The sequence below is a fragment of the Hippoglossus stenolepis genome, chromosome 22, assembly GCF_022539355.2.
Source record: "Hippoglossus stenolepis isolate QCI-W04-F060 chromosome 22, HSTE1.2, whole genome shotgun sequence".
Lineage (NCBI taxonomy): Eukaryota > Metazoa > Chordata > Actinopteri > Pleuronectiformes > Pleuronectidae > Hippoglossus > Hippoglossus stenolepis.
The window spans coordinates 13,806,525-13,833,838 of record NC_061504.1 but is presented as its reverse complement, the minus strand read 5'-3'; the positions used below and the strand labels follow the sequence as shown (position 1 = coordinate 13,833,838).

Below are 27,314 nucleotides of genomic sequence, written 5' to 3'. Positions count from 1 at the left end.
TAGGAAATAAGGCTCAGTCTTTAATCTCGGGGATGAGTGACAGCTCAGATATTACTCTGTAGTTTTTAATAACAGTCAGCGCCGCGCCACGAGAGACGGGGCGATGAACATGAGCACTATCTGATGTTTGGATCATCTCCCAGCCCCCTGACACTGCCACGCACGCACGCACGCACGCACGCGCACACACACACACACAGAAAAACATCCCAGTGTATGAGCACGAGAGCTTGTATTTGTTTGTGTCTCTTTGTATAAACAGAATATTTAAGGCGTTTACCACAAAAGAATGAGTGACATGATAAAAATGCAGTGAGATGAGTTTGTTTTTTTATAGTTTGTGTCCAGCAACTTTATTTAAATGCAAATTTTAATACTTTCATGATCTTCAGTCGGTGTGAAAATCAATAATGAACGAGCTTTTATTGCAAAATCTCCTTTGCTATACGACGCAGTTTCTCTCTCCTCCCATTTTGATATATAACCTCCAGCTCTGTATCCCTGCCCCATCATTTCTCTACCTCCTTCCCCCCCTCTTGTCTTTCGATCCTTCATTCTGTCTCTCCCTCGTTTCTCTGGCCACCATTCGCAAGTGCTCATTCACTTTCTGTTTCTCTCCCTCTGGCTCTCTGATATATGCTCCTCGCACACCCCCTCACTTGAGCTCAGCATCGCCGTCATTTGTCAGCCCCTCCTCGGCGTTTTGGGTTTTTGCTGCGCCGCCACAGTTCGCCTCTCCATAACTCATTTGCTTCCACTTAAACTCCATTCAGTCGGATTGCCTCATTCACAAGCTTTTTTTTTTTTCTGCCTCCCTCTGTTGCCCACACCCTATATCTCTCTTTATCTTTCTGCATTTCAACGTTCACCTTTTCCACCTCTTCCCTGAGGTCCTTTTCCACCTCTTCTTCTGTTATTATTCTTCCTCCCTCCCTCTCCTGCTCCCTAATCCTCTTATATTCCCTTCCTCTCCATCACAGACTGGGACAGGACACCAGTTGTCTGGTGTTGCAAACATTTATTAAAGAGCAATTAAACAGGCTTTTCAATCTTACTGCAATTACAACAGGAAAGGAAAATGGATTCACCTGTCTCCTACTAGGATAAATGAAGTTTTCTCTTTGGAGATGCATTTCCCTCGGCACCTTCTGAAAACTTCCTTCCACCCATATCATCTTGTTCTGGGTTTAGTCACTGTATGATGAGCTTAATTTGAATTGGAGATTTTCTCTTCACTACTCTTAAATCTAACTGCTGTAAAGTTGCTGCTGCCAAGAGAGGAACATTTTGGGAAGAACATTTACTTTACATGCCAACATGAGCTGGTTAATGAGTAGAGCTGTGTCCAATTCACACGGTAGCTTTAAGCAGGGGGATTTTATTAAGCAACACAATTAAGCAAACTCTAAATAGCCAAAATAGTTTTGGCGCAGGTGATGGCACTCGGGCGTTTCGCTCCAACAAAGGCCCACATTTGTTTTAGGATAGTTGTGGCAACTTTGAGCTCACATCCATTTTGTTTGGGCCACATGTGCTGCATCATCGTCTGACGTGGACCACATCCGTCTGCTGTCTGGGAGGAAGTCAGCTCAGTCAGCATGTTGTTAGAAACCAGGATTTGTTACACAATATTCAAACATAATAGCAGATGGTAGTGAGACAACGAGAGCAAGATCATGTAAAACAATACAAAAAATACAAAGGATTGAATTATATTTTTAAAAAAAAGCATGTTTTCTTTTTGTTAAGTTTAATAAGCGGTGGTTTTCACTTGCGAACTTTTTTCATGACATTATTTTGTGTTGGAGTTAGTGTTCAGACAAATCAGTTCTTAAAGAGTTAAATCATGTATCAATGAGTAGTAGTGGGAAATATTTATTGTTGCACAGTCACTCACATACATACAAGGCAAACATCCCCGTTCCTGCGTGTCACAACTTGTGTGCGTTGTAGTTGTGCAACAGAAATGCAGGTGTTAAATTCTGCAGAAGTTGTTTCACCATCTGATTAATTTCAGTAGAAGCTCAGTGGTGAGTGAGTGTGTGTTTGTGTGTTTGTGCAGTACAGTCAGTGTGTTTGTGCTTTAGTTTGAGGAGATACTGCCTTGAATTAGCAGGTAAGACACACACACACACACACACACACACAAACACACACACACACAGGGGACAGGGAATGAGGCAAAGCTGCAGAGTGATTTTGAAGCTCAGGAGTGGATAAGTAATGAAGGTTAAAACAACACACAGAGGAATATTATGGATTGTTTGCAAAGGAAGAAGAGAAACAAGAGACGGTCGAGCCTCATTTGAGCCAAACGACGTCTCTGCTCTGCTCTCGAATTTATTTATTTATTTCACTGCCACTCGTCATTACGTCGATATTCTCATCAACTCCCCAATTATCAGGTTGTAATTCTGTCTTTTTACCTGAAATATATATTTTTCCGTTACAAAAGTTTCTTGTATGTAACTTTCCTCCCAACCCTCTCCTCTCCACTGTACCCGGCAGGAATCTCTCCCCTGCCTCTGCAGTGCCTCTTTTCTTCTGTCTAGACAAACACACACTCTGATTTGATTGCTGTGTTTATCAGCCGCACACTTTTACTGAAGGCCAAAGACACTTGGCCGCCCCGGGGAAAAATAGAAACAGTGAGATGCTGATGCTGGGGCTCTTTGTAGCCATAGCAACCAACAGGCTCACCTGTTGCTATCGCTTCTTAGCTGGATGGAGAGAAGCAAACGGAAAGAACAATGAGCGTCATGGAAGAACTGTTTGTATGATTATTTATATTCTCGTTGTCGTACAAACTCCTTATACGGACAGGAATTTAAGTTCTGAATACGGAAATGATCAGATTGTAACAATCACCTAAAAGACAATGCAGACACACTGTGTATTTCTACTGATCTTTGAGCTACGTCACTAAAATACTGAGGATTAGTCATAACTAATGAGCTTTCAGCCTGTGTAGGAAAATAAAGACAATTTCCCTCCGCGCAATGCGTCAGGATGAGTCACCTTGTTAAACCTCATTACCTGAAGACAGTGAATATCTACATGTCGTACTTTGAAACTCAGAGCGAACACGGTTAAGGTGCAGTTAACTGCAGCATCACCTTCCAGAGGATGGAAAGGCTCCCCATTCCAGTACTGATGTTAAAGTTGTTCCACTTTTTTATTCTTTCAGCTCAAAAGAATCAAACATCTCCTGTTTAAATCACCATGAATGTTTCCTGTAAGTCGAGCTTGAGGAGTTTTCTCTGGGAAAGAAAAATCTCAGACGTTTTCTAATGAAAGTCTGTTCGAGGGGTTATTCTGTGTCGCTGGGCTGCGTTATGTAATTGTTGTGTATGGAAAAGTGGCTGGATGTGGTGCGGACAGACAGGAAGTGCTCATTAACACTGGCTGTGTGTGTCTGTCTGTGTGTGTCTGTCTGTCTGTGTGTGTGTGTGTATAGTGGAGATACATGCAATTATTCAGCTGACGGTTTGATTACAAGACTGTGGAGTTTGCGTGTGTGTGTGTGTGCTTTTGCGTGTGTGTGTGCTTTTGCGTGTGTGTGTGTGTGTGTGTGTGTGTGTGTGCGTGTGTGCGTGTGTGTGTGTGCGTGTGTGTGCGCGCAGTCTCTGTTCCCATTCGTTCTATTCACTGACTGTGTGATTGTGAGACCGTGTGTGTATGTGTGTCTCTTTGTGATGCTTATCAGTGGTGAAATTGTTTACATGGCCTGGTACACAATCCTAACACACACTGACAAGAAGCAGAGAAAAAGGATGAAGAGACACACACACACACACACACACACACACACACACTCGCAGCTCTCAGATGTGTGTGTCTTTAAGCGATGTCATGTTTACGGAGGTTTCAGCTGCTGATAACTGATCTAACGTGACGTTAAAGAACATCACCTGCAGTTGTGCATGTTCTAACAAATTACCCACAAATCACAGTACACGTTATGAATGGTGGCCATGCTGTTGTGCTTTAGAAATGTATGAATGTAGTTTTTACACTGTGCCATTCATAAAGTGCTTCCATTCATCCCTGTACAGTATTTAGTATTTAGTAGTATTTACAGTGTTAGCAAACTCTGTGAAATCGTGCAATGCTGAACATGAACGCTGCTTTAATTTTTACCTTTCGCCAAGAGGTTATGATTTCATTACCGTTCGTGTGTTTGTGACAACGATTACGACCAAACTAGTGAACCCATTTTATTAAAACTTGGTGGAACAGTGGGGTGTGAGTCAAAGACGAAGCCATTACATTTTGGAGTGGATTCAGATAAATGGGCGGAGTCAATCTTTTTTTATATCTTTCTTTAAGATGTTGAGATAGCCGTGACCGAGGTGTGCAACCTTCTAGGTTGTACAAGTTGAGGTTGATGAACTATTTCATAACTTCCTTAAACCGCCTCAACATGAGATCATGATGTAACTTTGACAAAACAAAAAGTCACGCTCTCAAACTGAAAAACCACGCTCTTAAATAAAGACAAGAAAATAATACTCCATATAAAGTTTACAGTCCTCAACACTTTATTCACTTTGTCCATCTGTGGTCATAGATTCAATGTCCATCACACTGTGCAGGAGACTTTGCACAAAGTGAAAAATAAATAAGCAAAGCCTTTTTGCCCCATGGAGCAAAAGTTACAACCTTAATCTCTCTGGAACCTGATGTTGCTCCTTCGCTACAGGCTCGTATTGAACTGAAGATGTGTTTGGAGTTTGAGAGTCACTCCGCTCTGGTGAAATGCAGCAAATACTCAAAGCAAGAAGAAGATCAAATAATACACCTGTTCTTCTGCAACTTGTTCATCCTTTCAACACGCCAGGCAGTTGTTGTGACCTCAGGTGCAAGCTGTTTGAAGATGTGTATATAAGCATGTGAAACCTGTGTGTGTGTAGCCGAGCAGACGCACACTCGCACACTCGTGCACATTCATCTATCATTACACGAACACTTGTATATGGAGAATCAAAAGCTTTCAGTGGGTTCTTTCACTCCGCTGCACACAGACAGTGAGTCGGCCTCTGAAAGCACCCCCCCTCCCAAAAAAAGAATAATCAGTCAATGGTGTAAGAACGTCTGCCCCAGAGAGATCATGCATACACACACATGCACACTCACATGCACCCAGACAGTGGAGGAGCAGAGGTGTAAAATCCAAGTCAGGAGTTTCTTTCATGACTCCTCTGTGAAACCAGCAGCTTTTCCCCAGCGAAGCAGAAGATGCATTAGCGTGTTCTTATCCTCCTATTTGCAGCTTTGCTTGTTTTCCAGTGTTTTCTCTATCTGTTCTGTTGTGTACTTAACATTTCGTGGAATGTTATTGTGTGTTATTTGTGCAATGAGTGAATTGCTGATGTAAGTTCATTAGTGTGTATCGTTGTTTTGACAGGATCATTTCACGCACATTTACATGATTTAATGCTAATCACTCTGTTTTTGTGTGTCTCCTGCTTGCAGACGACGGGCCGTACCAACGAGACCCTCCTCCTCCTCCTCTCTGCTCCTCCTCCACATTGAACCCTCTGTTGGAGGATCGAAGGAAGAGCCACATCCCGGAGGAGTTTGCAGGCCTCCTTCATGGCTCTTCTCCAGCCTGCGAGACCCCTGACACGCCTTACAACCTCTACAGTCCCAAACCTCGCAAATATGCCTCCACAGACGTCCAGAGCAGTTTGCTGCAAACCCCAGAGTTCAGCATCGTGATTGGAGGAGGACCCACTCAGGTCTTCTCCAGGACAGGGGGCGAGTCGTTGCCTCAGAGGACCGCCAACGACCCGCAAAAGCCTCAGGTGGTGTACCGGACTATCTTCCACACCAGGGTCAACCAGGATCAGGCTCGACCCAAGAACAGCGATCAGCGGGATCAGCCTCGTGGGTGGTCTACATTGGACCGCCCGCCCTCCCACTACTCCGGTCAAAACCAGAAAGGTCCGGAGTCACAGGGGATCCAGACATCGGGCGAATCCAAGGACGGTTCATCTGGGGCTGGCTTCGAGGAGAGGGCTTGCACCCTGGGGAGGATGAGGTCCATTCCCCGGAGCGTGTTGGACCTGCAATTGTCAAAGTCTCTTTCCAAGTCTGATTCCAACCTGGTAGCTGTGTCTCCCGTACAGGTGAGCTGTTCCCATAATAATTTTCAGTCCCAAAAATATACATATATACATCTTATTTCCCGGTACTGCCTCGTTCTTCTGAGGCATTTACGTAAGAGGCCAAAGAAACATGAAAGCCTCTTGAAATAAAAGTTGTTAAAAGTACTTTTCTTTTTTGTTAAAGTTTAGGTTTGCACCAAGATCAATGCAAGCAAACGCATTTATTGTAAATATTCAGTTGTATGAATTATGCAGCGGTGGAGGTAGTTTGCATCTTGCTGTATCATGCGGTGTGATCTCAGAAAACGGCAAAGAAACCAGTCCAACCAATTAGATAACTCAAGAATCTGGGCCACAGTGCTGCTCCCTGCTGTGCAGCACATTTCAGAGAGGACTCCTTTAATTCATAGTAAATAAATCACCAGATAGATGCATAGTCTGTTTGATGAAAATGGCTTCATTATAACTGAAACTTTTATGAGCCGTGAACGGACTTGCATTTTATTCTCAGGTTTTTAGTTGTCCACACATTTAAGGTTAAAAAAGGTTGCGTGTAGTTTAATAATTCTTGAACAAAATGGTTCATTTCTATGTCCAGGAGGAGCACAGTTGGGGGTCTGGATCTCGGGGGCAGGGGCCTGGAAGTCCGAACCCAGGGGAGGGTGCCAGCCCTGGGGGGAGACTGGAGAGAACGCCTTCCTTCACTGCTGAGTGGGAGGAGGTAAGAAGACGTTTTTTCCCTTTTGTGTTTGTTTGTCTGTTTGGGGATTACGCAAAAAACTACTGGTCTCTTTACCCTGAAATTTGGAGGAAGGATGTGGTGAGGCTCAGGAAAGAAGCTCATAAATTGTTGGGGTTTTACAACCTTTTCGTTGATTAATCCGCAAATAATTCGAGGATCTTGATTAAAAAAAAACAACTGATATTTATGAGTGTGTGCAATTTGGTGCACTGTCGGGCGAATGCACAGCTTTTTATCAGATGTTTAGCATCAATCAAGATCGTAAAGAGGGAGAGGATGGATCAATCCATTTCTGTACGTTGACACAGATTTTTTTTTACAGTAAAAGTGATTAAAACTCGATTGCTTTTCAAAATGAACCGTCTCTCCAGGGGACAGATGAAATCTCTGCTTCCACAGCTCGGAGCTACTTCAGTCTTTTCTCAGTTTAAAAAAAAACAACTTCTTATAACTCCGCTGCAGAAGGAGCCCCGGTGCTGATTTAATATGCTCCTGCACTGATTTCCCTGATTCTCTTCTCTAACTGGCGACAGAGCTGCAGGGAAGATATCAGAGAGGAAGCAGTTTTCCGTTATAGAGGGTCAAGTGCGGAGGTTCAGGGCGCCGCGTGTTTCGGTTTGTTTGTCCCCGAGGCGTCTGGGATATAAAAGGCTCGCTGACACAAATGTCATCTAGTGACTGGACAACACGGCCGGGGTCTCGGCCCTCAGTAAACACACCGGGGTGCAGACGCATTAACCTCCGCTCACTGCTCAGCATTCACCCCACAGAGAACACGCTTTAGGAACCTCACAGCATTTTCCCTCCTTCAGAGAACAATGTGTGTAAGAGATTTAATCATCCTCCTTCAAAACGATGCTAATGCATGTGGGTAAAAGTACTTGCCTGTCCACATTTGCATGTATATGTTCATTAATTCCTCAACACAGCGCATAACTGGCTGATGGTGATGAATTACCATATGGAGTTCTCCTGTAATTCTCAGCAATTAAGGTGACCTTTCCTGTTTAATTGCGAGCTACGGGAGGACGAGATAAGATGGCTTCAGGGAAAGTGTAGGGGGACGTGTGGGGGATTTCACAGAGGAAAAAAAAACAAAACAAAGTCAATCTATTTGCAGCACGTGCTCAAGAAAAGAGTTTCATTATTAGCAGGAGACTGATCACAAGGGGAAGCCCCACAACAGTGTGAAGATACTCATACTCATTAGTGCTACAGGAGAGAAGAGCTAGATCAGTGTATGTTAGTCATTTACGCTTTAATCTGGCTTTAGCTGGAAAATTGCTGAACTGTTGTATGAATCAGAATATGGGCAGAGTGTGTCTCCTATAAATTACTTTACTGGAGAAAGGCTCTCTGGCGTTTAGGCAACAAAACAACTTGATTATGTTGAGAAATAAAACCTGGTATTGGTTTAGATTTACTCTTTGGGAACGTTGACCACATGCACAGGCTTTCTGGTGGAAAGCCTTGAAGACAAACTTATCCCCAGTGCAGCCGGAGCAGGGCCAGGCTCCTCTGACCCGCGGTGAGCCAGCAGTCCTGACAGGTGGAGGGATGCGCAGATCGCAGATCAGTGGTTAGCAGCAGGTCCAGGGTCAGGGATGACATTCAGCCAGACACTAATGAGGCCACAGTAACTCTCTGCAATCCAGACTCCCTCCTCCTTCATCTCTGCTGTGCCTTGTCTTTAAGTTTCCTGCATCCTCCCCTCTGCTCCTCCACGCTCCTTCAATTCACCGGGGGGATGATTGACATTCAGTGTGCTGGCTGGCGTAGTGATCATGTTATGTGACACTTGAATCCAGAAATAGGGGTTAGCCTTATTACTGGGAAATGAACAGCTCTCTAACGTTGGTTTTCACCCCCGTCTCTCTCTCTCTCTGTCGCCCTCCCATTTGCTCAGATCGACAAGATCATGAGCTCCATCGGGGCAGGGATAGGGAGCGGATTGGACATCAAGGAGGACGTCTCAGGTAAAACACGCACAAATATGTATGTGAGAGTGTGCGTGAATCTGACTGAAATCAGTTATTACTAAAGTTATTTGTAAGATGTGAGAACGCTGTGACATCTCAACAACAAAATCTGACGAGGCAAGAAACACGACTGTCCACAGGTTATCCGAACTTCTCTTTTTGGAAAAACCAGACGTAAACGTACCTGAAACATCACTTTGGAAAAAAGGGAAGGTCAAAGTTAGGGCTGTCACTTTCAGATTTATGGACGTTGGAGGCAGTTGCAAAGTTGACAAACAGCTATACCTTTGTTCGTTACTTGACATTCTACAGTGTTGAACCCAAAACACTTCCTCAAGATACTTTGCGAAGCTTTTGTTTGGTGATAGTCGGCGCAGGACGGCTTTGCTCGCTAGCGTCCTCCGTTTTCTTGGCAAAACAACATAACATGACTTTCTTACTCTACAGATAGGTCAAGAGGGCATGCAATAGGTCAAGCTGACAGTGAGCGCCCTCTGCTGGATCACGAGGCAAACCATGTCTGATTCACTTCTAGACTGATCAGGTCGTCACAGTTCGAATATGAACTTTTTAGCCCCACATTTGAACTAGTGTTTGAATTTCAAATAGAAAGTGACAGCCAGTGTCAATGTTGTTTAAACAGCTGATGCACTCGCGCCCATCTGAGTGTTGGTCAGACGCTTTATAGCCGTTACTGTTATTTCATTGGTGCATTTTCAACGAGATAGTAACATGCACCAACAGGCAGATGCACAACCTGTTTACATTCTGCTGGTTACACACAGAGGAAACACTAACAGATTCAGGTGTGTGTGTGTGTGTGTGTGTGTGTGTGTGTGTGTGTGTGTGTGTGTGTGTGTGTGTGTATGTGTGAGAAATTCCATGACTGTCTTGTGTGCATCAAATCCCTGTTTATGCCACCCTCCTCACCTGCGCACATCCAATGCTCCGCTACTCATCTCTGTTTACTGCGCTCATCCCCCTCTCTCTGCGTTAACTCCCCCATCCTCCACCTCCCGATCCCCTCCCCTCTTCCTCCTCTCTCTCTCGCTTTTCATCTGTGAATGCAAAGCTGCTGCTAACCATGGTTACCACTGGGAAAAAATCCTGTTTGTGCCAAAACAGTTCCAACCCTCCCCACCACCACCACCAACACACACATCGCCACTGCTCACCACACACACTGGCAAACATGTACATGTAGACACATGTAGACTGCATACATACACTCAGCGTGGTGTGTGTGGGTGGGAGGGAGCTCGGCTTCTCGCAGACAAAGACGCTCGAGCTGTTGTGAAGCTGGAGAGAGACAGATATATGTAGAGCGGCAGCGAGCGCAGGGTGATGATCGAAACCCTCAGAGAAGATAGAGACAGGAGGTAGACAGAGGAAAGTGAGCGAGAGAGGGAGCGAGAAAGAGAGACAGGGAGTGAGGAGGGAACAAGGGAGGAAAGCAGTGCTCCGAGAGGAGAGAGAGAGAAAGAGAGAGAGGAGGCTGCAGGAGCATACAGATGAGTGGGAGTACTTGATAAAGAGAAATCCACAGCACAGGCAGCGCTCGCTCTTTTTCTCTCTCTCTCTCTTACACACACACACGCTCTCTCACACACACACACACAGACACACACACACTCGATCAAGGGATCAGCCAAGCGAGCGCAACAGCTGAAAAAGAAAGCGGCTGCTGTGCGCGACACACACGCACAAGTCAGTCGCTTTTGCTCGCGGATCTGAAACTCCAGTCTTATCCACCACCCATCTCTGGCAGGATTTTACCCCCAGGACCGAAGCTCTTTTTCTGGATACAACTTCACCCTCCGCCCCCTTCTCATCCTCCCTCCGGCTGGATTCAGAAAAGCAGCAACTGGACGCCTGAACCCACCTGCACCCTTGCATGCTGACCCCCTCCATCCACACCATGCCTCTAGCCTAGCACCCCATACCTTCCTCCTCTTCCTCCTCCTTTCTTCACCTCCCCCCCTTCTACCTGCATCCCCCTTTTATTCTCCTCCTCCTCCTGCTGCCTTGCCAAAAGACTCCTCAAAAGCATGGCGGGCTCGTTCGACAGCCACTTTGCCCGCCATAACATGATGTGGCAGTGCCAGCTCTCGCAGCCGGACTGCCGCTGCTACCGCGTGGACGGCTACTCCCTTCTGAAGCGTTTGCCCCTCCACCCCCTCATAGGTCCCCGCTGCCCGCTGCAGTCTGTGGGTCAGTGGCTCGACTCCATCGGCCTGGTCCAGTACGAGAACCACCTGCTGGCCAATGGATTCGACAACGTCCAGTTTATGGTGAGTGTTTGCACAATTGTTTTTGGGGGGAAATTCTGAGGTTTGATCCTCAGTTTCTCTTCCCTTCTTGTTGTTATTTATCTTTGGCTTTAGATTCAATCTCCACTCTCTGTTTGTTCCACCCCCCAATCTAAGCTTTCTCTGCTCCCCTAGGTACAACACATCATTTCTCATATTGTCTTTGCAGTGATTAGCAAGGCTAGTTTTTCCTCTTTCACTCTGATCTCTCTCATTTTTTGGCTTTCCTCCTTTTTCTCTCTCATTCCTCCTTTGCCTCTCCCCACTGATGCCATGTGAGGTCCTCCTACGCACAGAAATCCTACGCCACATCTCAGCCACAGCAGAAATCTCAACTCCAGCTTCAAGCTGCACACCAACATGCTCATACTGCACTGACAAATCATGTCGCAGACCTTGATTGTTAATGATTTTTGCATTAATACACTTACTTACATGCACACACACACACGTAGAAAGAGTAGGTGAGACCACCTGTAGCCTGTGGACCAGGATGCAACCTGGTCCTGTGATGTCCAATGACGCGTTTGTCTCCAGTGACGTTGGAGGAGAAACTTTCTGGGTCATTTTGCATTCTGATGCGTGTGTGCATGTGTTTCTAAGAGACGTCCACAGGAGGAGAGGGTTTCATGAGTGATATCATAGAGAATGAGGAGGAAGTGGGAAAGCGAAGGAGATGCAGTGAAGCCAAGCTGAGAGAAACTGCACCTAATGCAGAAACATGGGTGACAAGCAGAGAGATGCTGACTGGATGAGTTTATCAGATTTTCACTATTGGGGGGGAAAGAAGCTCATATCTCCAAAATGGCTAAATCAGTTTGGGGTTTATCTTAATGATTTAGAAGCAATGCATCATTAGCATTATAGTATTTTACTAACTAGCAGAGGAATCTATAAGTTCTCATGTGATGATACTTAACAACATCATACTGAGATATGAGGCTTTCTAGTCCTTTGTTTTTGCACAAACTTGACGTCATCACATCCAGAAGAGAAATGAGAAAACAGTTAGATGTTCTCTTCTGATATGACGACAACTAACAGCGTATGTAGGCATCTGAAAAAGAAAAGTCTGAAAGTCATGTGTGTGTGTGTGTGTGTGTGTGTGTGTGTGTGTGTGTGTGTGTGTGTGTGTGTGTGTGTGTGTGTGTGTGTGTGTGTGTGTGTGTGTGTGTGTGTGTGTGTGTGTGTGTGTGTGTGTGTGTCCACTCTTCCACTCACTGTGACCTGCATCTTTTTCTTTGGTTACCCTGGCAACAGGAGGAAATCACAGAATCTCTCTGATTCTTTCTTTGTCTCAGTAACTAGTCACAAGCATCATGAAGCATTTAATAAGACTTTGATAAGTGGCCCTGAAGCTGATATACAGTTGTGTGTGTAGCTTGTGTATATGAGCGAGGACACTCTTGCTCCGCTCTCTATACTCATCTACATTTATAAATCTCACATCTCTGCAGTGGCCAATTATCTTAATTTTTTCCATATTTGACTTTTGTGGACTTTTTCCTTCATTGCTTCTTGTCCTTTTCCCCCATCTCCTCTTTTTCTTTATCTTACGTTAGTGGAATTAATTGAAGACGTATTTGTACGTTGCTTGGCTTGAAAAACATGTTGCCAAAGCAACATAACACATACAGTGAATACATTTCATAAAGTTGCAACATATGCAGGACATAGCTACTTACCAATACAACAAATCAAGGGAAAAAGAGCAAAGGAATCGATTTGTTAGGAGGATTACGTTTCTTCATCCCTGTAAATCCTCAGAGGATGTATGATAATGCCTTCAGCATGAATATTTAACCATTTCTGTGGAGATTTTGCATGGTTTGCTCTCCAGGATATGATTCACAATTCAGCAGTAGAAATGGGAATAAAATTATTTGCCTCCAAGTTGTTTAGGACACATTTTACAGCTTGAATCAGGAAGTATAAGGTTGCAATAGTCTTCTCCACATAAAGATTCCAACAAATTCATGAGTTCCACTTCAACCTCCTGTTTGGTACCATAATTGACTATTTATTTACTTTAGGACACAAAGACCACATTTACATATTATCAGCTAAGTGTGTGAAGTCATTGTGGCCTCTTAACACATCCAGCAGCTGTTTACTGAAACAAGCCACTTCCCCCAGGTGGAACCGACGCTCAAGCACTTTGTTGGAACTGAGAGAAACTGGAGCTTAATGCACAATAACCCACAGGTCATTTTATTCAGTTTTAATATTAACACAGATTAGTGCAGCTTTAAGTTGAGAAGTTGTCGAACAGAAGCCACTTGGAACATTGTCCAGTTCACAGGATGTGTCGTTTTTCAATATGAATATATTGTTTGATTGTTAAACATCAGTGAAGGAATTCACAACCTCGCCAAACCCATCTCACCTCATGATGTCACAACCATTTAAATTTAACTCTGATTTAAGTCAAATTAATATGCCAACTTCTGCCAATTCCAAAGTGAACTCATATCATTACGCCCCCTCCCTCTTCCTCTGGCACACACGTACACACACACTCCTGCCTTCACATCAGTGTGCACACCTCGTTTACTCTCATTTTCACCTTGTTGCTCGTTGTAAAGTTTCTGGTGATATTTCTGAGGGACTTAAGGATTCTCTGTTCTCCTGGCTCCGCTGCTCTTCTCTGAAAATGTTTCTCAACAGCTCACGAACTGCCTTTAGATCTGAGATGTCACTGCCTTGCAAACATCATGGTGACTTTAAAGTTATTTTTTGAGTTGGCTTCTCTCTGGGTCTCTTCGAGTTTTTCGAGTTTTTCTGGTGTCCCACTTCCTGAGCGGGGATTTACCCTCATTTCGCTGTTCGTGACTAAACTGAACACGGCTAATATTTTCCAACCTTGGGAAAACTCCGCTACCACAAATTGAAATTAAAGCAGCTGAGGCACAGCCTACAGGGATTACGCTGATATTGGTTGCGCTCCTCTTTATTATTGACTGTGGATCCTTCAAGGAAAGGAGTGGGTCAAATTCATTTCAGCATCTCTCCATATGAGGAATCAAGTTAAAATGGCAAACTCAAACAAGTCGCTGCATTGGAATTATTATTTATTTTTCTTTTCATTTTCGAGACCAGTTCAAGTTCATCTATACGACTGATTGGTTTGCAAATGAATTCGACCTCAATTCTGATCCGCATCGGATTCGATGTCAGCAAAAGGCACCATGTAGTGTGCAGGAATATAAACATCCACCATTACCATTTAGCACTAATGGGGGTCATTGGAGTGGGCGTGTCTTGGCACCTTAACCAGCCAGTAGAGGACAAGTAGCGCTAGATTGATGGACAAGTGGAAAGAGGGTGGAGTGGTTATTATGGAGGCAGCGTTTAATATGAAGGACACTGGATGGAGACTAATCGCACTCACTCTAAATGACTGTACATGCATGAATGTGGGAGTGAGGGAAACTAACAGTGGAGCTAAACAACAAAAGCAGATTCATATAGATTGTTTTGTGTTTTAATTAAAAACCTGCAGAAATGAAACGACTGGAAACTGAAGCTGCGAATTCAAATTAGAAAAAGTAGTTTCCGGGCTAATGCTAAAATGCCTCATTTATCACTCTCTGTTTGCTGGCTCGGTAGCTAACTAACTAGTCAGGCTACACATAATTAAGCTTGACTTTCTTTGGTGCTGGGCAGATAGTGCATAATGGAGACTGGTCAAGGATTGGGCAGGAAAAACCAAAACAAAGTGCTGAAAGATGCTAAACTTCCCTCATAGAGCTGAGGGGAACTACAGAGTTCTCACCTGGATGAGATTTTACCATCCTCGTCAGGCTGGATTCACCATAACCTCTGTAGATACTGGTTTTACTGTACTGGGTGTCGCTCCTCACACCCCCAATGCTGAAGGATCAGCTCGAAAACGTGATCATCTGGAGGAAACCTACCATCCCCCTCAACTGTGGCCTCTTTGTGGGACTAGTCTGCAGCAGAGCTCATTCTCCTTGCTCAGTTATATCTTCCCAGCTCTCAACACTCATTATTACCATCAAGCACTCGCACCAAACACGGCACATGGTAATAAATAATTAGATACGTGACCAGACTGTTGGAGTACGAGGAGGAGGAGGATGGAGAGAGGCTGATGGTGGACAGGACAAGATTATGTGTGACTTGTTGTTGCAGCTCACTTGAAAGATAGTTACTAGAGCAACTCTCATTAGAGGAAACTGGCAAACAAACAAATAGTGTGAAAGAATTTCTTTTAGGATTGAATGGAGGTGCTGTAGCACATAGATGGCACAAGTGAAGAGATAACGCATGATATCATGCAGAGGGAATCGATAAGAGCAGCTGCAGGGGAAGTGAAATGACTCTTACGTAACCGTTCTTCCAAGGGATGCAATGAAACGACAGTAGAAATAAATTATTTTCAGTAGTCTGACTTTTAATCATCTTCCAAAAGGAATTCATAATAAAATAGGCAAACAAGGAATAAGAGAAGAATGATGCATCTGAAACCTTTAAGAAACGAAAATCCACTGAGAGAGTCTGTGAAGTGAATAATAAAGAGGCAACAATAAGATGAGAAGAGGCCAGTTTCTTTGAGAGCAGACTGGAAGGCAAAGGGATGAACACGAGCATGAAAGGAACAGAACACACACAATAGGCCGAGCATGATTTGTAGTTTTTCGCCCAAGCCTGTTGCTGCTGATAAAAGCCTCTACCGCCGTCGCTGAATAACAATTTTTTTGCTATATCTCTAATTTCGCCTCAGCCCCCTGCAGTTGTACATGAATTCTAATTTCTGAATGTTTGTGACCCACTGCGGCGCCGTCATTAAGCCGTGCAGTCAAAGTGTCACAAGCAAAACCACAGGCCGCGGCAGTCGTATCAACAATAAGGAGGCTAAACACCTTCCAGCCGCCAGGAAATGGATTGTTAGTGTTCATACCTGTGATGCACACCAAGTGTTCAGCGATTTAAAACGAGCTGGATACTTCAAGAAAAAGTATAATGCCACTGCATTGACGGACAGATGGTTCCTCCAATCACCTGTATCAAGAATTCTTTTGAAAGCATCCTCCTCCTTTTTCCAACCAGCTTCCAATGAATCCTTCCCAGATGGTTCTGATGGTAACGAACCATCTGGGAAGGATTCACTGGATTGTATCGGAAGTCTTTTTCTTTTTCTTAAATATCTTAACTCTGCTTTTTCCCAAATGATGATTTCCCTTCAGTTTATTAATCCGCAGATTTTTAAACACATGGCATATTAATCCATGCTCTCAGTTTATTAATCCATGCACTTGGCTAATTTCCATGTCCCTTCTACCATAGAGCCCCTCCAGCAGGTTGTGTCCACTTTACCTTGTTGAACCAAAGTTTGAAATGTAAACATACTTTGAAAACAAAAAGCTGTTTAAACCTGAGAGATGCTGAAGGAGGAGTGTTAGTAAAACACGTCTGCTCGCCCCCTGCAGCTGATTGGGCACTTCCTGTTCTTTAAGTTATTCGTACCCCATTTTTCTTCCTCTGTGAGAAGAGCGTGGTTCATAGAGCAGCTCCCAGGCTGATTAATAGAGCGCAGAGCCGAGCCGACGTTGGGAGTTACCGTGCTACGAGAGTAATGACTCACAGAGCAGAGTAGATTGTAGGGGGGGGGGGGGTTCAGAGGCATGACTAATTGCTCCCTGTTGGGCGCCTCATAGAACAAGATGGAGCTCCTTAATGTTTGTTCTCTCTCTAAAGCTATTTTTCACTTTCTGTGTTAACACGAAGTTTTCCTTGTATCTGCCATTTCCAAGTGCACAACATAGATCTTGGGATAAATACCACATGGATACGTGAAGAATTAACAAAGAGAGAGTAACAACTACTAACTTAAAAGGACTGTTTGTTTTCTGGGCTCTGCTTTATCTCCTAAGGACCTCATGTCTGCCAAGGAGGTTGTGTTCTCACCACTGACCGTTTTGTGTTAGTTTGTTGGTCAGTTTCTTTCTTTTGTTGGCTGATTGGTTTGCTTGTTAGTTTGTTGGTTGGTTTGTTGGTTTGTTAATCGGTTTGGTTGGTTGATGTGTTGGCTTGTTTGTTAGTTTGTTCGTTAGTTGGTTGGTTGGTTAGTTTGTTGGTTGCATGATTATGCAAAAACTTGGGGCAATGGGGCAAGAAAGAATCTTAACAGGATCCAAATTAAAATCTGGATCTAGCGGTTTAAAATATGATTTCTTAGGAGGGTTATTTTTTCAGCTGCGGTACAGTCATACATTTTGTTGCAGATCCAGTTTAGGAGACTAGTTAAATATTCAGAAATGTAGATCCTGTTGTGAGAGAAACACACAAGAGAAAATACAAGAGAACTATAATATTCAGTTTGTGACTGCTGTCTCAAATCTCTCAAACGTAAATCCACCCTTGTTCTGGTTTGCTGGTGTGAACGCTGAACAACAGCTGCCGTATCTCTTATCTCTGAGGCCACAGCGATCCGCTGCGTCGACCTCTGGACAGAATTGAAATAGAGGGGGGGGGGGAGGAGGAAACAGGAAGATAACTGGTATCTACCTGCTTTCTTGTTCCTGGTCTATTGGATGTTTATCGCTGTTATTAGTTTGACAGGGAGGAGACGTAAAGGCGCTGACAGGTTTAATCCTTCTGTGTGTGGTCCTGGAACCCCCGAGCCTCCAGGCCGCTCACACTCTCCCCCTTATTTACCACCGTCATTTTGGCGATAACCTCAGGTTTACCTTTCTCTTCTGTCACAGTTTATATTTTTCACGGTATTTCTGGCTGAGTTAGCCTTTACTCTATCCTGCAGCTCTAGCTCCACTGCTTCCTTTTCCTTTAATTATCTGTCTGAATGAAGGCTTCCTCTCTGTCTCTCTGGGGCGGGGATGACTGATAGGTCTCTTAAAGTTTCCCATCGGATTAATTAAAGGTGAAGTCGGCATGATGCCCCTACAGGCTGCTGGTCTTAAAAAAAAAAAACTGCTTGTTTCATGACTTTCCTGTTTTCACTCATGTTCTCTAGCTGTTTTTATTTCCTCATCGTTTGATTGAAATAAACTGGAGCAGTATTTTAAGTTTCACTGGCAGGTTTCATCAGAACGTGCATCAACTAATCTGCACGTTGTTATCTCATCTCTAAATCTGCTTTAGTTCTGGATCATAGTGTCTCGACAACGTAACGACCTTGCTGGCATGTCGATGTAGAACTTAAGAAGATTTGGGAACAAGATAGTGGCTTGTTAAGGAATATTTTCAACTTTGAATTTTACATTTTTACTCCCTCTCATTTCCAAAGAATGAATTGGCAAAATACAATCCACCAAAAGCCTGGAGGGTTTTATTAGGATCATACAAATCAAACATTGCTCTATGATATTGTTACAGTGAAGGTGTGCTTAATGGAAATGAGACCACACCAGCGGCTTTGCATGTTTTACCATTTACCAGTGACATATTTTCCTTTACACATAACAAGTTAAAGAAATTGACGCCACGTTGAAGTGTTTGAGGAATTTAAATGTGTTTTTCCACTTTTCCTGTTTGTATTAATTGTATTAAGCTGCTGTTAACACAATGTGCGAGAAATGCGACAAAGGTCATGTTACGTGAAGCCGACCGTAACCATGGTTGTTGTTTTGTTGCTCCGCAGGGCAGCAACGTGGTGGAGGACCAGGACCTGCTGGAGATCGGGATCCTCAACTCAGCCCACAGACAACGTCTCCTTCAGGCCATTCGGCTGCTGCCCCGGGTCAGTACCACAGAAAGTCACACAGCTCACACAGGACATGAAGCGCAGCCGAGTTCTCTAGTCTGGGTTTATTGTTGTAAATTCACTATCCAAGATTATCCATTTCGACGAAGAGCACATCTTCAATTTTAGCTCCAACTAACTGTACAAAGATTTTCTCTACTTACCATATTTCTGTGTAATTTAACTCTGAGTCTGAGGCTGAGTTTGAACACGGCACCAAAGAGTCGGCACCACTCGACATCACAGCCTCCAGCGCTGCAGCCAGAGAATTAATTAAAACCAAAGGATTTGAGCACATCTCTCCTGTTTGCTTCTCTTGCTCCCAGTAAAACAGAAGTGACCTTAAGATACTTTTGGCTGGTTTTGAATCTGTAAATGTCTCGGCTCCTCTCCTCTGCACTGTTGACATTAGATCATCTTCTTTTTATAGCTATATACATTTGAGTTATTAGCATTATTGTAGTTATAATTATTAGTAGTAGTATTATAAGTAGTAGTGGTATACAAGAAACTGCTAGAGGTTATCAAGAAGAAGAAGAAGAAGAAGACTTCAGCTTTATCAGTAAAAATAACTAAAAAGGAGTCAGAATAATTAATATTAGAATAATATGAAGATCAGAGTCATAGGACAGTTTGTGTGCAGGCTGCTGATGTGTGTTAGGAAGGTCAAATACCTGTGGGTGTGTGCGTGTGTGTGTGTGTGTGTGACTGAAAGTGACTTCAAAGGTGTTTGACTGTGGAGAGAGACTCTGAACTCTGAGATAAGCAGGTTTCACGCAGGCACCCAGAAAACTTTGATCTCCACTCAGCACTTTCCTCCTCTCATCCACACGGAACTTCTTAGAAATACTGTAAAAAAATTCTACCTTTAACTTTTGTCTGCCCCCACACACACACACACACACACACACACACACGTATGCGATGCTCAACTTTAGCTGACGGATGTGGAGATTCTCGTTTGAAGCACCGTAAACTCTCTGAAGCTGTTTCCAATGTCAGAATAAAAGTGAATGAGTGATGAACTGGATTCGCATAACGCAGAAAGTATTTTTGAGAGATCACCCCCCTGCTGTTTCCGTCCTATTCTGGCTCTTCCAGACGTGAGCTTTCTGTTTGCTCTATGAAAATATTCAGCCAGGATGTATTCATGAAGTATTTTTTTGTGTAAAACCCACTTGGTTCCAGCTCTGTAACTCTGTAGCCGCTTCGCTCCTGCACCCCCCGCTGAACTGAGGAAGATCCAATAAATGTTGAATGTAGAAACGAGGCTGTGGCAGCAGAGTCAAGAAGGAAAATGGGGAAGAAAGTGCAGCACAGCAATCAAGTATGATGTGAATAAACAGCTGTCAGGTTATATAACAAACAGTTATTTAGGCTGTATCGTGGTATTTGTACAGAGTTCTACAGCAGCTGGTCTATGCTACAGAGCTCCAGGTCAGAGCGACTGCACCATATGGGCAGAGAAACAGCAAAACAACTCCAGTATCTCTGCATTTATGAGAACACACAGAAAGACTTCTACCAACAGTCCCCTTAGATTCAAACAAGCCTTGTACCTAAAGCCACATCACATTATCACAGCTACACATCAGTGGTAGGTACAGTTTTGTTTCTTGGTCCATAGTCCACCTTTTCCCCAAGTTTCAATAAAATCGGTTCGGTAGTTTTCACATCACCCTGGTAAAAGTCCAGGATTCCTCACCTTTCTCTCCATCTCCTCTGAACAAAAGGTGCGGCCTGTGGGTTACGATGGCAACAACCCGACGTCGGTGGCGGAGTGGCTGGAGTCGTTGGAGCTCGGCGACTACACCAAGTCCTTTCTCATCAACGGATACACGTCCATGGAGCTCGTCAAGAAGATCTGGGAGATCGAGCTCATCAATGTGAGTCTAGAACTTGTTTTTTAATCTCCTCCCTTAACTTCTGAACAGGAGGTGACAGGTGATATTCTACAGTTTAGGAGCCGTAACTTTAAAACAGCGATTTATCTGTGGAGTGACACGTTCCTTCATAACAATGAGTAAAAGCACTGTGGTTTATTTTTTGAATTTATCCCACGTACAGTGTCCTGCTGCCAGAAACGCTCACCAGAGCACAATGTGTGTATTACACCATGGCTGAAAATAGTCCCAAACAAAAGCATTATTCAGTGATGTAACGTTCCCCTAAAAACACTTTCACATTTATAGGGACAAAACAGGGGATTGTAGGGAATTAGAAAAGTAATGGGTGAGTTTTAGTTTTGGTGTTTTTTAGTGAATCAGTTGATAATAAGCAAAATACAGAATAAAACAAGCGTGATCCTCTAAACAAAGTTAATATGTGATGTCTACAACTTCCTCTTTTCAAACAATGTTTCTCCACGGATAGATTTTCTTGCACCTTTAGGCAGAGAGAGCATGTTTTATCTCAAATGATTAGGTTATAGGGGAGAATTTCCCTTTGTGACGAGGGGCGGTGTGTCCCAGCTGGGGCTCTGTGGAGTTCGTCGTTTTGAGTCCTCGTCCTTCACTCGTGTGACGGAGTGAATGTGTGTCTCCTGCACATCTGCACACACATCTGGCTGTGTGTCCGAAGTGAGGCTGAGGTGCGTGTGAAGGTTTTTCTCTGTGGGAGGATGCTGAGGCTATAATGGTACAGAATGCCCATGAGACATTTCTCCTCATTACAGTAATGTGTGTTGAGAAAACAATAAGGGAGGAGGACCGTATTTGCTGTTATATCATAACCGTACATCTTTTTTTTCTGTATTTGACTTTGTGTCACAGCAGCTCTTCATCTCGCTGCACTTTGTTCGGCAGCTTGAATTTTGCAATGTACCATTTTTACAGCTGCTTCCCTTCATCGCATCTCCCCGTCTGTAAATGTCAGTAAAGGTGGATGATAACAAGGTTTGACTTTCGAGCTCCCGTGTTGTCACAAGTGCTGAAGGTTTGCGATTGAATTTCTCACCAACATTAAATCTTCAGTAGAGTCGGGATTTACTGCAGCGGCCGCGTGGCAGAGCTGTGCCCCTTTGATGCTCGGAGAGGGAAACGAAATCGTGCTCGGATGCAGAGGGGCGCCCGATGAGCTGATTTCAATGAGAGGGAGAATAGAGAGAGATGAGAGGGGGGATGTTTTTCCTTCCCAGTGGAGGATAAAGTGATAAAGTGATGAGTGATCAGCTGGAGGAGGTGGAGAGGGAGTTATATAAGCATGTGGGATGCAAGATGTTTCACAGCGCTGGGGATACCACCCACATGCTGCGCTTTGTGTGTGTGTGTGTGTGTGTGTGTGTGTGTGTGTGTGTGTGTGTGTGTGTGTGTGTGTGTGTGTGTGTGTGTGTGTGTGTGTGTGTGTGTGTGTGTGTGTGTGTGTGTGTGTGTGTTTCTGGATGCATATGCAAGATAGAAACGTGTGAATACTTGCTTATGTGTTTTTAAATGTTCTTAGATAGATAGATAGATATATATATATAGAGAGAGAGAGATAGAAAGAAAGAAAGAAGGATATATATATTGTTTTTTAAAGGTTCTGTTTATCATGAATCCCTTAAGTCCTTAATTTGAACCTGCATGTGGATAAGATATAAAACATCCTGGTTTATCCTAATTAATCAATTCAACCTCTGTTAGTAAAGAAACAGGTGTAGAACCGATTGTCACCACAAGAGGCTGCACAAGTCCACTACATGTACAGTGAGTGTGTCCACATACTTATGTCTACTTTTGGAGTCTTAAATCAACTTCAGACAATTTGCAGCAACAGGGGAAAACCACTTCCTGTTTCTAAATGAAAATGACCTCATGCACAAAGCCTGGTCCACACAGAAATGTTTTTGCTCCATTGGTTTATTTTATAGGTTCTATTTCTTTCATCTGCCCAGCTCTTATTGATCCTATCATGCTAGTAAGAGAGAGAGAGAGAGAGTGTGTGTGTGTGTGTGTGTGTCTGTCTGGTGTACAGGCTGTTCTGTAATGACTGTGCAGCACTGCAGCAGCACACTGTCTCTGAAGTAGTCTTTGGGGTGATGGAGAGGTCACTAATGCACCTGAGAGAGGTGTGCGAGTGTGTGTGGAGAGATGGTGGGGTGAGATATTTTTGTGGAGGAACAAATTAAAGCGACACAGAGAGAGAGAGAGAGAGGTGGAGGGGGGCAGATAAAGAGGAGGAGGAGTCTTAAAAATAGACTTTGTCCACTGCTTTCATGTAATGACCAGATAATCGCTATGGGCAACAGATGCTGTGGTGTCTGAGGAGACTGGAGGAGTGGCAGGGATTGTTAGAGCACTTTAAAATAGATGGATACAAGTGTGTGTGTGTGTGTCTGTGAGTGTGTGTGTGTGTTTGTTTGTTTGTCTCCTTTTGATGGGACACATATTGTGCTGTCCTGTTGCTGTGGGATTAACATTCTCAAAACACCTTTTAATCCTTGCTGTCTACACTCACACACACAATACACCGCAGACAGAGGGCGTGTGTGTGTGTGCGTGTGTGCGTGTGTGCGTGCGTGCGTGCGTGCGCGCGCGCGCGAAAGATATACAGTGAAAATTTCTGATATGTATATTCAATTATTCATGTAACAGTTGTGACATGTCAGTGTAAAAAAAAAAGCCTTGTATAGTAAATTGGGAATCTAAAGCCTCAAGACCTGAAATGAAAACTCATTAAATCTAAATCAGAATGAGTTTTAAATTATTCAATGAATATTAATATTTATATGAATTCATTATTATAAAACGGTCACACAGTCCAGTGAATGTACTAATGTACCTCCACCTGTAGGATGATATCTATACAGCATTAAGTGCTAAATTGAATATATCAGTAGATTGACAGCCAATTAATCTTTGCGTAATTTCTTTATAAAAATATGCATGTGATGGTTAGAGCTTCATAATTGAGTTTTTCCTTCCAGTCCTTCATGTCAGATGAGTGTAAATGTAGTATTGTGTGTTTGTGTGAGTCTCCTGGTGACGTCTGAAGTCGCACAAATAATTTACTGTCAGAGTCGGAGCTTCTCACCTCAGAGGACGTGATCTCATCCGACACTGAAAAGACTCATTATAAAACATGAACACTAACGCTGATATTAGAGATGGCCGATGGTCAATTCATCGTTATTGACCAAAAGAAAAGACGTGATTTGTAAAATAAAGGTAGAGTTTAAGATATTTCAATATTTGAATTAAGGTTTTTTCCTAATAGTTAGAAACCTGTCTTTAAAACCTTGAAAAGTGTGATAGTACATTTTTCAAATCATATTTTTATATATGTTATAAAAACATCATATTATAATCTATCCATCTATCTATCTATCTATCTTGTAATCCTGTTTTAGTCTGAGCTCATAATGTGCATGACGCACTCGTAGAAATGAATAAACTCATGAAGGAGTTTGGATTTTGAAGTTTGCCACAAAGATGGTGAAACTGCAGATGAAAACTTTCCATGCCTACAATCATAATAACTGTTCTTGTGTGAGGAATCTAAATGAACAGACCCTGATTTACATATTCATTTCCCTGCAGTGCAGCGATCACTTACAGTTGTGTCCTGTCGTATCCACATGGTGGCGCTGTTGCCTTTTGGTTCAGTCAGACCACCTAAGAGAACCCAGAGCGAGGCAATTAGAAAAACGGATTTCATTTAGGAAAAAGTCTCGTTCAGGACGGTGGAGCTCAGATAGTTTCTGCTCCTCCAGGGACATCGTCCTTTAGCTGAGTGGAGCCTGATATCAGAGGAGGCTGTTTGTCCCTGGTTCACCTGTGTGTTTGTCTTCAGGTCCGTGGATCTGGTCTTTGCGTTTACTTTATTCTCTTAGTCTATAAAGAAAATGACTGAACTCTTTCCAAAGCAATTTATATCATAATACAGCTGAATATCTTCTTGTGCTAATTCGCTCTCAAGTGCAGTTGATAGTCGACAGACACTTAATCACTTCATCACACAAAGCAGCTTTGATCCAGATGCTCGTCCCTGAGACTAATTACATAAGTTTGATGTCTTTCTTCCTTTTATTTGAAATGTTCCCAGGTACAGTTTGCACGTTGCACATTCTGTCGTCTATAACTTGTCCCTGAATATCTGCTTCAAGTGCAAAATATCTCCTGTTGCCGCAGCCGCACGGTGTTTTCTGTCTGATTTCTCCTCCTTGTTCAGTCGACGCTTTTCAGTCACTGACAAATCACGTCTGCAGTACCTGCAACAAATGGCAGCTTCTGTTCCTGGGGGTAGAAAAACAAATAGGTGACCGACAGAGTTCACAGGATTTAGTTCATGTGTAACAAAGTATGTGTTTTCCTGACAGATACTTCTAATTGTGAGTTGTTTGCAAATAATCTCTTAACCTCTCGCGAAGTTTCCTGACGCCCCATCACTGACCTAAACCCATTTGAGATATTGATCCAATAGTCAGTTGTCTGGAAAGAATATTTGCGAAACTCTCTATCGACATGTCATAATATGGTATGTGGTTTGTAGGAGAAGCTGAACCCTGTTGAACTGGAGTGAAGACATCATTCTGGTCTCTTACGTGTGACGACCTGCTGGTGTGTGTGTTCACATTGTGTCTGTCTGTGTGTGTGTGTGTGTGACTCACCTACAGGGCTCAACTTGTCTCTGCATTCTCCTAGTTAATACAGCATGCCATTTCAGGAAGTACACACACACAAACAGACACACACAGAATGGGAATCTGTCCCGAAAACCTCAAAATGCACACACACAAACTTTCTGTGTGTGTGTGCATAAATATGTTTGTGTAACTGTATGAGGGGTCCAAAATAAATTGAGGACAGTCATGAGAGTTCAGCCTTTCTTTTACCACGTGTATTCGGTTGCCATGGCGGCTACTAGTTACCATAGAGACGAGAGATATGTGCACTTGGTATAAATGAATTGGAATGTGTGTGTGTTTGCTGGATTTGCCTTTTCCTGACATTGTGTGTGTGTGTGTGTGTGTGTGTGTGTGTGTGTGTGTGTGTGTGTGTGTGTGTGTGTGTGTGTGTGTGTGTGTGTGTGTGTGTGTGTGTGTGTGTGTGTGTGTGTGTGTGTGAGATGTTCCTGTACTTATCACCTTCCTTGTCACCTCTCCAAATGGACAGATTGTCTCACATCCCAACACCAGATGGTTCCTGCCTTCGTTAGACACTGCAGGATCAATCCTATACATTGTACAATAGAACCTACAGACACACACACACACACACACACACACACGCATCCACACTTCTGTTATTTAGTTCAGTTTTCACACCAAAAACACGTCTAATCGCGCCGTCACACCCTCTTTTCATTTCATACGTGTCCTAACATGAGGATAAAGTACGTTCACATACAGATTGTGTGAAAAGGCGAGTGAGTAGTAGCTGGTGTTAATTCCAGTGTGGGTGGATGTGCCTCAGGACTGCAGTGTACTTCACCGTCTCTGCTGGCCGAGATCGCTCTCCTGCAGCCTTATTTGGCGTTTGCACTTCCTGTTGTAGCGCTCGCCGTGCAGGAGATGGTGTGGGAGGTGTCAGGAGAGAATGTGTGTGACCCCCAAAGCACATCATGAACCTGTGGCTCACTTGTTCTACTTTAGAGGCGGAGTTGCTGCTTCACAGTCAACAGCTTCACTCGCTAACGACGGAGGATCGATGGCCCAGTTCATACTTGGTGTTAACGTGTGTCTTGTTTGACACGTTCACCAGTGGTCACACCTCAGATGCATTAAGATCATTTAAACATTCAGCAGTGTGAACACGGATGTATCATAAACCCCATCGAAGCCCAATTAGCGATGAACCAATCACGTGTTATAGTCGGTGAAATCAGTAATAGACCCATTTGATTTCCTTTAAATCCCAAATGATTAAGAATTCAGTGGTTATGCTTTTTGTTTAAATCAAATTTATGCTTAATTTGTGAATCATCGGAGACTAAAGAGTTTGTTCTGCAAAGATATTTCCTGAGGATCACATACGTAGACGCCTGTCAAGACAGAAATAGTCTGAATGACGTCAAGCTTTGTGGGTTGGATTTCATTCATCTGACACTCAGGCGTGTAAATATAAACTCTAATAATAAGCACATGATTAATATAAAGCACCAAACATAAACACACACAAACACTGGTGTTGTTGTAGCTAGATTCTGACGTCAAACATTTTAAATTTCGTACCGAGATGAGTTAATCAGGTTGTTGTGGTTGAATGTTGTGCACGTATCCGTGTGTTGCACGAAACTCCTCTGTGACGATCTCAAAGCAAACGAGGCCTAAAGGAACATTGACTCATTCGGATCAGATAAATGGGAGTCGGTTCGCTCCGAGCCGTTTCCTGCCAGATGTCTAAACTTGTCTGGAGCTGAACAAAAATATGCGAGCACAATAAAGCCTAATGACATGGAGTTGGAAAGTGGAGGCTGCAGCTTGGGCATCGGTACGTGTTTTACAAAGTAAATGTCCCATTTGTTTTCTAC

The 27,314-nt window shown here is 43.5% G+C and overlaps 1 protein-coding gene across 4 annotated transcripts in view; it reads left to right on the top strand.

Annotated features, from left to right (window-relative positions):
- The window catches only part of anks1b (ankyrin repeat and sterile alpha motif domain containing 1B), a 162,650-nt gene that overhangs the window by 107,970 nt on the left and 27,366 nt on the right, over positions 1–27,314 (top strand). For all 4 annotated transcript variants that reach the window (XM_035147899.2, XM_035147897.2, XM_035147896.2 and 1 more), the window contains 6 exons: positions 5,476–6,131; positions 6,709–6,831; positions 8,759–8,828; positions 11,016–11,122; positions 18,765–18,863; positions 20,600–20,752. In XM_035147899.2, the coding sequence (XP_035003790.1) occupies positions 5,476–6,131; positions 6,709–6,831; positions 8,759–8,828; positions 11,016–11,122; positions 18,765–18,863; positions 20,600–20,752 (1,208 nt within the window). The remainder of the gene's footprint in view (positions 1–5,475; positions 6,132–6,708; positions 6,832–8,758; positions 8,829–11,015; positions 11,123–18,764; positions 18,864–20,599; positions 20,753–27,314) is intronic.